The 15315-nt window shown below is 36.5% G+C and overlaps 2 protein-coding genes and 1 long non-coding RNA gene across 7 annotated transcripts; 2 read left to right on the top strand and 1 right to left on the bottom strand.

Annotated features, from left to right (window-relative positions):
* Positions 1-874: 874 nt before the first annotated feature.
* Positions 875-1696, bottom strand: LOC136222113 (uncharacterized). Its single transcript, XR_010685506.1, has 3 exons — positions 1602-1696; positions 1381-1483; positions 875-1240 (listed from the first exon to the last, which is right to left on the bottom strand). It is a non-coding gene; the product is annotated as an uncharacterized lncRNA (long non-coding RNA).
* A 2450-nt stretch (positions 1697-4146) lies between these two features.
* LOC136223260 (uncharacterized) lies at positions 4147-5061 on the top strand. The gene has a single exon (XM_066011167.1). The coding sequence runs from the start codon at positions 4284-4286 to the stop codon at positions 4677-4679; it is 396 nt and encodes a 131-aa protein (XP_065867239.1). The 5' UTR covers positions 4147-4283; the 3' UTR covers positions 4680-5061.
* Positions 5062-10224: 5163 nt separating this feature from the next.
* LOC136222889 (uncharacterized) lies at positions 10225-14932 on the top strand. Of its 5 annotated transcripts, none has more exons than XM_066010575.1 (8): positions 10225-10482; positions 10593-10696; positions 11046-11258; positions 12645-12832; positions 13016-13256; positions 13760-13896; positions 13970-14198; positions 14509-14932. In XM_066010575.1, exons 3-7 carry the CDS (start codon positions 11132-11134, stop codon positions 14195-14197), a joined length of 921 nt encoding a protein of 306 aa, XP_065866647.1. In that variant the 5' UTR covers positions 10225-10482; positions 10593-10696; positions 11046-11131; the 3' UTR covers position 14198; positions 14509-14932. The 5 variants fall into 5 exon arrangements, with proteins under 5 accessions (XP_065866647.1, XP_065866648.1, XP_065866649.1 ...); XM_066010576.1 differs by having other exon boundaries at positions 11043-11258; XM_066010577.1 differs by having other exon boundaries at positions 10593-10701; positions 11118-11258.
* Positions 14933-15315: the final 383 nt, after the last annotated feature.

Below are 15315 nucleotides of genomic sequence, written 5' to 3'. Positions count from 1 at the left end.
CCTCTCCTCTAAGAAACATTACTTCCGCATCCAACTCATGGGGTAACTCCTGCAAATAAGAAGCACAGTCTATTAATTTTACATCCACACAAATGTTGATGCAGGCGCTCTGCTTAATGCTGATCTCTCTGTACTGACACTGGTGTGGAGTTCAGTAACATGATCATTGATCTCTACTACAGGAATACTCTTATTGCTACCCAGTATATTGAATCTTTCTCAGTACCAAAGGAGCATTCAATGTTTGCAAATGTTCATATGGTAACTAGTCAGGTTCGTCTTCCGTCAGGCGAAATTACCCGGCTTCAGGAAGAGACAAGTAGAAATGCAATCATATTTAACATTAAAGGAGTTTTTCGAGTACGATCAAACCTTGGAAGCTTTCTAAGATACTCCTACGGGTTGTATAGTCACTGTACTATCATGATGAGTGCCCCTCCCAGCGGTGTGCTGCAAGCAACCAGATGCAGAACAAAACGTTAAGGTGTACCCCAAACTCAAGCAGTAGCTGATTTTGCAATTTGTCAACAGTCACACTTTCTTTTTCCAAATCTACTCACCATATTGTTTTGAAGGACTAGATCCTCACCCCAGCTTTAAACTATGCCCATTCCACCTTTAGTTACATACCTGTCTATACAACATAATGTGTATAAATTAATGCAATGTATGAAATTTTCTATCAAGTTACCCGAACAGATTCAACAGAGCGGGAAATAGTTTGTTGATAAAAAGCAGCTATACTGTTTCACATTTAAAATGGTTTTAACTGTTAAAGTGCTATCAACCTTAACTGTAAAAGGGCTATTTTGAGAGAGGCAAAAGAGAAAGACAACAATGATTATAGAAAAAATGGGGGAGAACTTCCCCTTACACTGTTTATTTACAAATGCGCAATACAAAGAAAATTACAAAGATGCCTCAAAATCCTGACCAGCCCTCTCCGCTCCTTCACACTGATGATAAAACACATTAATGATAGCACTACTATAGAAAAGAAACCAGGAAACCCAGAGCGGCCAGTTCAACTCATCAGTCGTTATGAAATGACCAAGTGAACCATCCCACAATAAGGAACATTACAAACACATTAAAATCTCATGTAATTATCTCTTGTAAAGAAGGGATGCTTCAAAGCCTCATGAGCAGTTAGCCTATTGGATGGGTCATATCTAAGGAGACCTTGCAAGAGATCAATGATATCCCCAGCAGAGTGATCAACATGTTGCATTACAATATTCTGCCAGAAGAAACATAAGCAAGCACAAAATCAAGCATTGAAGAAGCAAGATGGACTCGGTATTCTAAAATTACTGAATTCATATGAACAACAGAAACACAACAAGCCATTGGGGAGTAATAGTAGTGGCACATATGCACCTGAAGACGTGGTAGCTTCGTCACAGCTTTTATGCTTTACCGAGATGTTGCACCCTCAGGCCAGTCCAACCTGCCCCTTCTAATGTACTTCTCTGCATGGCGGCTGAATCAACCACAATCCCCACCATCAAGTAGGGGGAGAGAGTGAATCACACTGGACAAATTTTTCATGGAAAATCTAGATGTTAAAATAAAACAGGAAGTCTCAGAGAAGAACATACTCTGTTCTTCTTAACATGTGCTGAGGCAATTGGCCCAAAACCTTTTCCATCATTGCCAAATGCTCTAAGTTCTCATGAGTCTGAAACAATGCTTCACCCTGAAAACAAAAATATATGACATGTGTAATGAAGTGGTTATGGCTGTGAAGAACCTTGACAGGGGAATCAAGAGAAATTCCTATAATTGTTTAGTTAACAATCTGCTTTAAGTCCTTATCTTTTTACCTTAGTAATAGATAAGCTTAACCAAGCATATACAGAGGAGATCACCTGATGAGAGGGAGTAAATATTAAGTTGGAACTATGCAAAGTACACGAGAAGATGATGCAACGTAAATTTCAAAATAGTCAAGGCTAATATAGACGTTGAAGTATGCCTTGGAGGATGCCAGTACCTTTGTCTAACTGCCTCCTAAAATTAGGATTTATAACTCATGATACATAAAATATGGCAGAGGAATGATGTCAGACATAAGAGACTAACAAACAGATTGTATATTGATATTCAAAATGGAAGAGGCTAACAAACAGATTGTATAATCATCTTACCTTACAAAGATGGAAGAGACTAACAAACAGGGAAGAGACTAACAATATACTACTACCCTAACTAGACCAACCAAGCACTGCGGCAGAAAAATCCCAAATAACCACCACGAACAGAAATTTAACCCAGAATTTAATTCATCACAAACATGAATAATAGAAATTTAATCCAGAAATTTACTTACATCGCATGTGCGAGACGAAATAGAACGACGAGACGGAACGACACTGTGCAAGAAGGAACGACGAGACGGAACGACGCTGTGCGAGACGGTAGAGGAACGAGAGCGCTCGGAAGGGATGAACGGTGGAGGAACGACGGTGGAGGAAGCCACTCCTTGTTTCCGGCGCCTTGAGAAGCGGAATGACCGGCGGTGTGCGAGGTGGCGGTGCAAGGTGGAGATGGCAGTGTGCAAGGTGGAGGTTGGCGGCTATGGAGTTGACGGCTATGGAGAAAATAAAACCTAGAAATAAGGAAGCAGAGAAAGCATACGATAAAAGAGTTCTGGTTTTATTAATTAGGTAAAATTCTTATATTTAAACGTTTTATATTTTTTATAATTAGTAAATGCTTGACAACAAATATAATGGTTCAGATGGTTAAGACATTAGATAATAGTTTGATAGGTTAGAGGTTTGAACCTCTATATTTACATTTTAGTACATTTTATTTTTAATTAATTTATTGGGATAAGTTTATAATCAGTGAATGGTTGATAAGAAATAAAATAGCTCAGATGGTTAAGATATTAGCAATGTTTTGACAGGTTAGAGGTTCGAACCTTCGTATTTACATTTTAGTTCATTTTATTTTTAATTACGTTCGATCCTCCATTTTTACACTTTAAGTATATATTTTTCGGTTCATTTTATTTTTAATTAATTTATATGAGATAAGTTTTTAAGTTTATATATATATGTACAAGATATTTAATTTTCATCATTTTTGTAATTTTTTAGTTTTTTAAGAAATATGTAGAAACTAAGAAAAAAAATATGAATAAAAAATATTTATATTCAAATAGTAGTTCGTATTAGGTGTGTCACACTTTAGAAAGGAGCAACACAAAGATAACACACTACTTGTGTCGCTTTTATAAAAGTGTGTCATAAAGATAAAACACTCCTTGTGTCGTTTTAGTAAAAGCGCGTCACAAGCTTACTCTTGTGTCGCACTGAAAGACAGGCGATACAAGAAGTAACTCATTTGTGACGCACGCTCTTCAAGCGTGACACAAGTGATGGCACAGAATATTTAGTTGTGTCGCGTTTAAAGAACGCGCGACACTAGTTGCTCTGTTGTGTCGCCTTCTCTTCAGGCGCGACACAAGAGGTGCGACACAAGTGAGCATTTCTGTACTAGTGTTCATCTATTCGAGATGTAATTTTTTCTCTTCTTCTACCTTTCAACCTATTATACGAGTTAGTGTTGCAGATTTGAAAGATCGAATAGATAAGGAATGAGAGTTAGAGGGTGTTTGGTTGCTCATTTTCATGTCCATGTTTGCCTTTTCACTTCAAAATGGAGAGTTTTAGGCGTTTGGTTTGTGACCCTCCTATTTGTCTTTTACATCTGAAGAGTAGCCTTTTACAAAAACCGAAGTCCCTTTTTTTTTTTTTAGAAAATCAGTTTTTTCCAATAAGTAAAACAAACGGGTCCTTAGTATTATAGTTTTTATATTTAGTTGTTACGGAATTAGTAAGTTTAGAGAGTTTGTGCGATAATTATAAAATCCAGGGAAATAGTCTACTTTTATAGAAATTCAAATAGTTGTTAATACGAAAGAATCAAATTCAAAGACCTGGTGAAACACAAGTTCAGCGAGCTAATTAATCTTTCAATTTAACGAGACTAACCTTTTTTAAAAAAATATTTCAAAAAAAAAAAAAAACTTTTTTCTAAAAAGAGTTATGACTGTCGGCTTTAATCAATAAAAGAAAAGAAAAAAAGAGATAATATGATATGACTCGGACCAGAATAGTTGAGAAATTAAAAACGCGATGCTCTTACGCTGTCGTTTCAGGGGCATTGGACTGCAGAGTCATAGCAGCAGCTTCTTGTTCAAGTATCAACAATCCCAAACCCCTTACAAAACCCTAAAAACTTGAAATTCTCAGCAAAAATCCGGAGCAGAAATGGCTGGTCGACTTAAAGAAATACTAAAGAAGTATGGAAAAGTAGCTTTTGTTGTTCATTGCTCTGTATCTGCAGCCTCAATTACTGGCCTCTACATTGCCATCAAGAACAACGTCGATGTTGAATCCCTTTTTGACAGGTTGCATCTTCCTGGAATCTCTGCCAAGGAATCTGATAAACAATCTCAGGACGGCTCTGCGACTACAGAGACGGCGGCGGATGTGGAAAAGAAGAGGAATCGAGCGGCTGAGCTTGCAGCCTCCGCTGGTGGTGCATTTACTATGGCTTTGCTCTGTAACAAGGCGCTGTTTCCTATACGAGTGCCCATAACCCTTGCAGTTACGCCTCCGCTGGCTAAATTCTTGGCTAGGAGAGGGATTATCAAGAGTGTATGATTTCTTATAAAGCTTGCTCTTTTTTTTTTTTTTTAGATTTAGTTTATCTTTATGTTGATAATCGTTGATGAAAGGGAGAAGGAACAATAATTAGATTCAGATGGTTAAAATATGGAAAATGGGGATTTCAATTTGATCTCATCTGGCAGTTTGTGGTCATGGAGAAATAAATCGAGTTTGGTTTAATTATTATTAGGGTCAATTTTGATGTGAATCTCTCTACATCAGATCTGGAGTTGTTGTATCTAGTATGATAGCATTGAATTATAAAGCTATTAGAGTTTAGTGATTATCTACAATAAATATTTTGAACTGCAATTCTTCATCATTGTTATTTCTGAAAGTATGTATGGATATGTATGAACCATCACTGAGTTGAGTTTGTTTTTCTCATAGTCAATGTTATTTCACATGTTGTTCTGAAGATTATCTCGTAACAGTAAGACTTGAATTTATGGTTTCGTAGACTTGAAAATATGTTAAATACTATCTTTGCTACAATTGTTTAAACTAAATGAAAGCTGAAAGTGGTCTATCAATTTGGGATGAAGGTAGTACAGGATTAACAAAGCAATTTATTCTTTGATTAAGTTGGCTTTATATGTTGGTTGCTATTGACTATTGAGGTTGTGGCTTAGGGGAAATGCTTTAGTTTCTTCAAAAAATTTAGAATGTTATATAAATAGGCCTGTAGCTTTGATTTGTTTGGTATACTATCAGATAGATGAAGGAAACAAATCTTGTTAATCTCATTGAAGACCTTTGCCTGCTGAATTTTGAAGCAGTTTTTTTTGGCATTGCTTATTCCATATGCAATTTCATCAATGGTGCTGCTGTATTGTAAGCTGTTACAATTCATGGTTTCTACCTGGGTTTTTGCTTGTTAGTTGTTATAACTTATAACCATTCATTCCTTATTTGCTTGTTTGTTTCATGGGGTCTGAACTAGCAGATAGCACTGTTCCAAATCTACTTCCTTTGGTTAAACCACACACTTGAGATGAAGTAAAATCTTTTTTGGTGAAACAGCAGGAGATGATATGCTAAATTCAATTTCTGTTTTGACATCTTTCTATGGCTTTACTCTAAGTAGAATCTGCTTTGTGTGCATGAAATTGTGGGGATATTTGCTGGTGTAAGTTGTTATGTTCATGGTATATGGTAATATAAAGTGATAGTCATCTATGTGAATTAAAGAATGGAATGTGGATATTTCTGCTTGTTCTCATTTTATTTAAACTCAGTTATGTTTGTCTTTGAGTAGTTGGTGTTAGTTAATTGATGTTGGTATACAAGTATCTAGCAATAAAAACGTCCATCTTCTCCAACAAAAATTAGTAGAAGAGTAGAATTTCCTTTTGCTTTTCCCCTTGTGCTCTGTCTGTCTTTTTTTATTTGTATATTGTTTTTTATAAATCAGCGGTTAATTCAGATGACTATTTTGTAAAGTAACCATAGAAAGCATCCATATCAATCACATCAAATTTTAGATTGTACAAGTCTTACATATAATCATATAAGAGCTCAATGAAGCAAAAAGCTAAAATATGAACCAAATTATACGTTTGCTTAGGGCTTATTTGGTTCAGTTGTTTGTTGTTGTTGTTAGCTATTTAATTATTATCATGGAACCAATTGAACTAAAAGCTCGAGCTGATAGTTAAGGCCCAATCATAGATCTTATATTATTCTCCAACACACCCCCACACGCAAATGCCCCTTGGGCTTGCAGCGTGCACAACACAGGTCCATCCCGCCATGTGTTTTTAATTCCGCACAATAATGAGGTTGTTGGGACTCGAACCCTCGACCGTTTGGTCCTAGAGGCTCTAATACCATGTCATGGAACCGTTTTGAACTAAAAGCTCGAGCTGATAGTTAAGGTCCAATCATAGACAGGTTTTAAATTAATCAACAAATAAATTATAAAATAAAAATAAAAAATTTATTAAACACAATAACATTTTGTTTTTTTTGGTAATTATGTTATAGAAATAGAAATAATGTTAAAGAAGAAACATATTTTGTGGAAATAAGAAAGATTATCTTGTTATAATTTTGTCAATAGCTGTCATATTTGTGACGGGATGCGATAAATTTCGTCACAAATGCGATAAAAATGGAGAAAAATTGAGGAAATTGAAACAATACCATTTTTTTCCACATTATTCTTCTTTACCGCTAAAAAATCAAACGATACCATTTTCTTACACATAATTCTTTTTTACCGCTAAAAAATCAAACAATACCATTTTCTTCCACATAATTCTTCTTTCTTTTTCCACATAATTAAATTGCGCTATTTAGTCTCCCTCAATTGAAACGAAGAAAGACGAAGAAGCGAGAGTAGAAGTTGAATGGAACTAGGGATATATTTTGAATCGGTTTTCTCTGACAGTAATAGTGAATGGAGTGAAGTGGTAGATTTAATGCAACCACGCATTACTGATCGGGACAATGAGCAATTACTACGACCACTTACAAAACATGAGTTCAAGAGAGCTTTATTTGATATGCATCCTGATAACGCTCCAGGACCCGACGGATTTAATCCAGGATTTTATAAAAAAATTTGGGACATAATTGGAGATGATATCTTTACTGCTGGGTCAACATGGTTCGATCAAGGTATGTTCCCCTCTGAGCTTAATAATACTGTCATTACTCTTATTCCAAAGTGTGAGAATCCTGTTATTATGACTGAACTTCGTCCAATAGCACTTTGTAATGTTATACTCAGAATTTTCTCCAAAGTCTTAGCAAATAGATTGAAGATGCTTCTGACTGGGATTATCTCGGAAAATCAATCTGCTTTTATTAAAGGGAGGTCTATTCATGACAATGTTTTGATCGCATTTGAACTTATTCATAGCATTAACAATAACGTTGCTAAGAAAGTAGGTAATGTGGCACTAAAGGTTGATATGAGTAAAGCATATGACAGGATGGATTGAAATTATCTAAGAGAAGTGATGCTAAAGTTGGGTTTTGCAGATAAATGGGTGAACTTGATAATGCATTGTGTATCTTCTGTGCAATATATGGTTAGAGTAAATGATCAGTTGGTTGGTCCTATTTGCCCGAAAAGAGGACTCCGCCAAGGTGATCCACTATCACCATATTTATTTTTGCTTTGTGTTGAAGGGTTGACATCATTATTGGTGGCAGCTGAGAATAGGGGGTTATTGCATGGATGTCGAGTTAAGCGAGGGGCGCCTGCGATTTCACATTTGCTCTTTGCTGATGATGCATTTTTATTTTGCCAGGCTACCATATCTAAAATTAGAGTGTTAAAAAAATTACTCAGATCATATGAATTAGCTTCGGGACAAGCTATAAACTGTCAAAAATCTGGAATCATGTTCAGTAGAAATGTGGAAAATGACCTAGCTATGGGAATTTCAAGCATTTTGGGAATTACTAGTCCGTTGAATACAGGAAGGTATTTGGACCTTCCATCATTGGTGGGCAGAACGAAGCGAGCAATCTTTGCACACTTCAGATACAGATTATGGCAGCGGCTACAGCGCGGAGAGGGAAAGGAATATCAAAAGCTGGTAAGGCTACACTTATTCGAGCAGCAGGACAAGCTATCCCAATCTATTTCATGAGTGTATTCTTGCTTCCTATATCGACGACTGAGGAATTACAATGAATGCTAAATTCGTTTTGGTGGGGTAATAAAAAGTCAAGTGAGAGAGGACTGAATTGGATGGCATGGGACAGATTATGTGCTCCAAAATTGATGGGAGGACTGAGTTTCCGAAATTTCACAGCCTTTAATCTTGCTATGTTGGGAAAACAGGGATGGCGGTTATTAACCAATCCATCTTCGCTTGTTAGTAAAGTTTTCAAAGCTAAATATTATCCAAAAGGGGATTTTATGGGAGCCTCATTAGGGCATTCACCAAGTTTTATATGGTGAAGTATCTCGAGTTCTCAACTAATCATTAGAGAAGGAATCAGATGGAAAATTGGAAACGGTCAATCAATAAATGTGTGGAGTGAGAGATGGTTGCGTAATGAGGAGGATGGCTATATACGAACCCCTATAGTGGATGGGCTGGAGTATTTGAAAGTTAGTGATTTGTTTATCCATAATTCCAGAGATTGGGATGAAGAGTTATTGGAGGAAGTTTTCGAGCATAGAGATATTACAGAAATTCATAAACTATCCGTTGGTACTTTGAGTAGTGAGGATCGGTTAATATGGAAATTCCATTTTACGTGACGTTACACAGTCAAAAGTGCTTACAGGTTGGCTACAACTTTGGAAGCAGGTGAAAGATTTCATGTTCAGGGAGCTTGGAAAAAATTGTGGTATGCTGAAATTCCACAAAAGGTCTGATATTTTGGTTGGCAACTAGCACGAAATTGTCTCCCAACGCGTGTGAATCTTCTATTTCGTGGGTTACAGGTATGTAGTACTTGTGTGATATGTAACGAACCTTGGGAGGATGGATGGCATCTTTTTATTGAATGTGCAGGAGCTATAAGAGTATGGCAGAAGGCGGGGATGCTGGAACGAATTAATGCGGAGGCAACAGTGGCTGAGAATCTGACAGCATGGTTTCATAATATGATTAGAGCAGCACCAGAACAAATTGTGAAAACATTTTTTGATGCACCTCTGGAGTTTATGGCAGGCTAGGAATACCCGTCTTTGGCAGTATGAGATTCGCACAACAGATCAGATAGTGGCTCAAGCTTGCACAGTACTTAATGATTGGTCAGAAGCAAATGCCTTGAGGAATCGGACTGGTACAGGAGAACAACGAATTAGAAATACAGTAGCAGGAAATAATTCATTCGCTACTTGCACGGCTTGGCACCCGCCATCGGAAGGATTTCTCTCGTGTTATGTTGATGCCGCATGCTTTAACGCTGATGGTCGTGCAGGGATGGGAGCAGCAGTAAGAGATGCAAATGGACAGTTTGTAATGGGAAGATGTGCGGGTTTGTTATGTTGTCCAACAACTCGAGAATGTGAGGCTGAAGCACTATTACAGGCTATGCAATGGCTAGAAGCTGTTGGAAGAAGGAATGTGGTTTTCGAATCTGATGTTAAACAAGTGATTGATGCAATAAACTCTAGTTATGTTGATGATTCCGAATTTGGGGATAGAATTATTCAAATACGATTGATTCTAACATCAAATGACTCTTACTCAGTCAAATGGATACGGCGGCAAGTGAATGGGATGATACATGTGTTAGCACAGTCTTCTCGTTTATCCACTTACCCTTCTTTTTTTAATTTATTACCGAGTTATGTTTCTGTTTCATTGTTACAATTTTACCATGATTTGACTCATTAATACATTGTTTTTTTTTATTAAAAAAATAAAATAGATTAAATATATTAATAGACCCCGTCAGTTTGTTTAGATTTGTAATTTGTCCAATTTTTAATAGTTGAATAGCAAAATTTTAACAGAATTTTACTTGAAAAACGTCGTCTTTGCACGAAACTTCCCGTTCAAACACGGGTACGGAAAACTAAATGGCTAAAATAAAACTAAATACACCTCCTTTCGGAAAAAACAAAACAAAAAAAAAACTAAATACACCCCCACCAAATTCCCAAAATTCTCAATCCCAAATTCGAATAACACAGTCTATCGCCTCCTTCCTTCTCCTTTTCTCACCATCTTCAGCCTTCAGCAAAACCTAACATAATCCTCCCCTCCTTACCTGCCTTGATTCTTTCTTTAATCAATCTCCAATTTCCATCTCGCTGTCTCCTTCGCCGATCATCACCACCAAAAGGCAACAGGCTGCAAAGGGAAGGCTAAGCCCTAAGGTACGATATGAAAACGACATCGTTTTTATTTAAATGAAAATCGATTGCGAAATAAAGGGCACAGCACACAGCACCTAATAATATCCCTAATTCATTGTCGTGACGCGCAGAGGGAATCGCACACCCCCGGCGCAAGGGATTTACAGAGGAGAGGAGCAGCCGGTCTCCACCGCGGGCCACCGGTCAGTCGCTGCTTGCTTGCTTAACGCAAAAGGCAAGGTGATTTTTCTTTTTCTTTTGCTGGACCTCTCTCGATTGAGTACATAAATTTTGGTGATTTTTCTTTTGCTGCTTGCTTATATGTTTGATAAAATGTTTAAATGTCTGAGAAAGAATTGGGATTATGAATTTAGATTGAATTGGGGTTGAAATTGGATTGAATTGGGATCGAAATTGAAATTGGGATTATGAATTGGGCTTATGAATTGGGATTGAATTTGGGCTTATGAATTTGGACTGCATGGTCAATTTTCGATGTCTCCACATGAGGAGAAGTTTTACTTTACTGTTCAATCTAAATGATTTTGATGCTTGTTTAATGATCTGTACAACACTTTCAGCAGCTTGCTTCAGCTGTTGCCCTTTTCTGGTGCTCTATTGTTCATTTCTCCTCCTGTATTGTGGCACTGATCCAGCTATAATATAGTGTATGATGACTGAAGAAAGGAAAGTGCACCCTGATTGTATAAATGCTTCCAATCCTTACCATGAGTGCGTTGAATATTGCTTCAGAAAAATTGCAGAAGCTAAGGCACAAACGGATAAAATAGAAACAGGTATCATCCATACATAGTCTTTCCTATTTCTTCTTATTAACCATGGTTGTCCGAGCTATCATCCATACATGTTTATTGAAGGCATGCCTCATGCTCAAGGCTCACCTTGGTCTGATCTATATCTCTGGCTTTTTCCATTTTACATTGTCTTTCCTATTTCTTAACCATGGTTGTCCGTGCTATCATCTATACATATTTACTGAAGACATCCCTCATGCTGAAGTCTCATTATGCTCTGGTCTTAGGGTCTATGTTTTTTATAGAATCTTAGGGTCTATTTGATAACTTATTTCAGCACTTGAATCAATACACTATGTTTATTGGTTTTTAGCTTGTTTGATAACACAGTCTTAAAATTCCAGTTAAGTAAAAAATCACTTAGATAAGTCAAAATATTTAACTTAAAAATTTTAAGTTGAACATTATCAAGGGTGCAGGGCATAAAGAAGATCTCCCTTGTTAACTAAACTCATCCATCGTTTTGGTGTTGGTTCTGTTATTTATAAGTTTAATCCATCAAGCAACCTATTCTGTTGATTCAAACAAGGTGAAAAAGTTCAATATGCTTTCATTCATAACATATCAAATCCAAAGAAATAAAAGGCTAAAAGATGAAAAAGGATGAATGAATTCCACCATTTCTTTTGCACAATATAAGATTGCTAGAGCTGGCAGAGTCAAAGAAGGTTGCGATCATAGTAGATCAATTAAAATGCAAAAACGTTATCTTCTCCAAATTAGTATTTGTCTATTTGAAAAGGAAAAGGCTTCTTCTCATGACAGTGGTGTTGATTTTCAAGATGAGTGGAGAGAAATTAACATAGACAAAGAATAACTAATGAAGTTGAATTTGATGATAATGATTGCAAAAATATTATTTTCAGTTTGATAGTGGTTTCTTTAGGATTAGGAATTTTCGCTCTTTAATAGGAGTAGAATTTTATAATTATTTTAAACTTGGGAAATTTTGAAGCTAAATTCTGACATATGGTGTCATCTTTAAAAGCAATTTTATCATATAAGCTTAGTTATTATAAAATTGAGATTAGCCTTGCTTCCCTCCCTTCCCTCTTCAGATCTGTCTGGCCCCATCAACCTAGGGCTCAATGCCCTTAGCACTGTGATGCACGTTGCTGATTCATGGTCATGGATACAAAAAATAAAAATGATAATGAAATAAATAATAAAAGAACATGTGCAGTTGTGCATACTGTGTCAACATATTTACATGGTTGGCTTTTTCCCACATCAACGTATTACATGGTTGGCTTTTTTCCCACATCTTAGTACTTTAATATGTAATTTTGTCTCAGTTTTGTCTATATAAGCAATACTGGTCCATTTTTCGTCTGTACCTGATTGATTCTCTTTATGCTACATAAAAAGTGGTGCAAGAAAAGGGTGAACGTAATCAGTCTGCTGCACTTACTTCTGAGCCGGATGAGCAGCATGATGAAAGACAAGATATAAAGGATCATTCAGATGAGGATGACGATAATTCTGTCCAGGAAAATGTGGATGTTACAAAACTTACTGGAAGGCAGAAAAAGTTGTTTGAGTTGAGGCTTAAGATGGTACTTTCCTTTCAACTTTTTAAGTTCAGAATGTCATGTTTATGTGGTTTGTTTATGTGGCTAGCTATTATATATATATATATATATATATATATATATATATATTAAACTCTTTGATTTTATTGTCTTTTTATTATTGCTATGGAATTTGTTCAAAGCAGTTATTTCTGTGGCTATATATAGAATGAGGCAAGAAAAGCCAATCAAACAGCAATGGTGGCTGAAAAGAAGAAAATGGAAGCTCCAGCAGAATCGAGGGGTATATCTAAACAGAAATGGCTTGAGCAGAGAAAGAAAAAAATAGGGAAACTTCTAGATGCAAATGGTTTGGACATGACCGAAGCATATTTGCTTGATACGCAAGAGGCAGCAGAGGCAAAATATAAGAAATGGCACAAGGATCCTGCACCGTATGGTTGGGATGGTATGTTAATATATCTGTTAGTTAATACATTTATTCATCATGTTTTCATTTGCTTTTATTTATGTTTTCATCATGGCACAAGCCTTTACTACTCATTTCTTATGTGTTTACACTACTCGAATCATGTAAGAAGGGGGCATATTGATATTAGTGTATTCTGATGTTTCCTCTATGTGGATTGAGGAGTTGCTCATAGTTTAAATTTTTTGGTCATATTTATTGCATGAGCAAGAGGGCGAGCCTTGGCGCAACGGTAAAACGTTGTTGCCGTGTGACCAGAGGTCACGGGTTCGAGTCTTAGGAGCGGCCTCTTGCCAATTAAATTGGCAAGGGAAGGCTTGCCCCCAATACACCCTTGTGGTGGGACCCCTCCCCGGACCCTCGCTCAGCGGGGACGCGTAATGCGACCGGGCCGCCCTTTTTTTTTTTTTTATTTATTGCATGAGCACTAAAATGTTTATTTAGTCTAGTCTAAGGCTGAAACTAATAGCATGGTTTCTCAGTTTTTAATCAGAAGACACTGTACAATGCCTATAAAAAGCGAACAAAGAACGTAGAGGTTAACCTAGAAGAATACAACAAAATGAAAGAAGCCGATCCTGAGTTCTATCGTGAAGCCTCAAGCCTTCAGTATGGGAAGGTACTACCTTTGGAAATTACACTTTCTGTTATATATATTTGGGGCATTAAAAATGGTTTCTATTTGTCTTTAGGCACCCAAGATCTCTGAGGATAAGATTGACAAGATGGTAAAAGAACTCAAGGACCGGGATGAGAAACGCACTTCATTTAGTCGAAGGAGGAGGTTCCATGAAGAGAAGGATATTGACTCCATCAATGATCGTAATGAGCATTTCAACAAAAAGATTGAAAGAGCTTTTGGTAAATACACACTGGAGATCAAGAACAATCTAGAGCGAGGAACTGCTTTGCCCGACTAAGGTCTGTGCCGACTATCCTGCAGTGTTATTGCCTAAAGCTTATAACATCCACTTTTTCAACTGCCTTCTGAAAATCTGTAGCTTTTTTTAGATCTATTTTACATTTTTATTTACCTTTGGGGTATTGATGCCTGAAAATCAACAAAATATTCAAGAAGAGCAACATTATGACTTAGAATATGTAAGTTTGTTTTAAGAATAAGAACATTTGTTGGTTACTGTGAACCTGTTTGGTGCGGTCAACTTCCATTTTCAAATGTAAATTAGAATTGACTACGATGTTCATTTCATCCAATTTTGTTGACTTGCAGAATCTTGTTTGTACAACGGACTGAAAATGTGAAATGCCAAGTGGGAGAATCTGCAGTGGAACACCTAAATGGAATCTTGGATGCACGGGGTGAATCTCGTGAGCTGATATCTTGTTCTTGCACTTGTAAACTACAAGAGCAACTGAACTAAGCTGTTGTTGGTATTTTATGATAAGCCTTACATGTTGACTCTGTCACCTTAAGCTTTTTCTGGTTTAATCTATTTAGGAACTCCAAGTAACACTTTTTATTGAATTCAGGGGGAAAAATAGAGTGTCTACAAAAATCCTTTCAGCTCTATAGAGATGGAGGTTATTTCAAACTACTGTATAATTTTGGCACAAGTTAAAATTGGTTTTTATACTTGGCACAATTTGTCATTTTGGCACAACCATTTAGATAATGCATTTGTCACAATTTGTTATTTTCATTCTTTCACTAGTATCCCAAATTTTGGGTTTTGCACACTAACAAGTGAAATGGGGTCTGATTGGTTCACTGTAGTTGTTACTTTTTGCTTTTTTGGTAGCATAATTGTTACTATTTGAGTATGAATAATATGAATATATCTTAAATTAATATACGCCCAAGCTACACAAATTTAACTATAATACAAATATTAACAAAAATATGCTAAATAATTAGATACATTAAAAGTCTATGTTTTCAACCTCGGGACATTAGGAATCTAAGATGTATTTTTTAAGGTTCAAGATTTATAAATTGGGGTACCCGTAGAATTCCGCTGAGGAGGTACATTATTAGCGGGAACCACAACATTGGCCTCCTTAAAGTTCTGAGTTTGAG

Source organism: Euphorbia lathyris, chromosome 3 (assembly GCF_963576675.1).
Source record: "Euphorbia lathyris chromosome 3, ddEupLath1.1, whole genome shotgun sequence".
NCBI classification, from domain to species: domain Eukaryota; kingdom Viridiplantae; phylum Streptophyta; class Magnoliopsida; order Malpighiales; family Euphorbiaceae; genus Euphorbia; species Euphorbia lathyris.
Note: the sequence above shows the minus strand (reverse complement) of the source record. Positions and strands in the feature narration are given on the sequence as shown.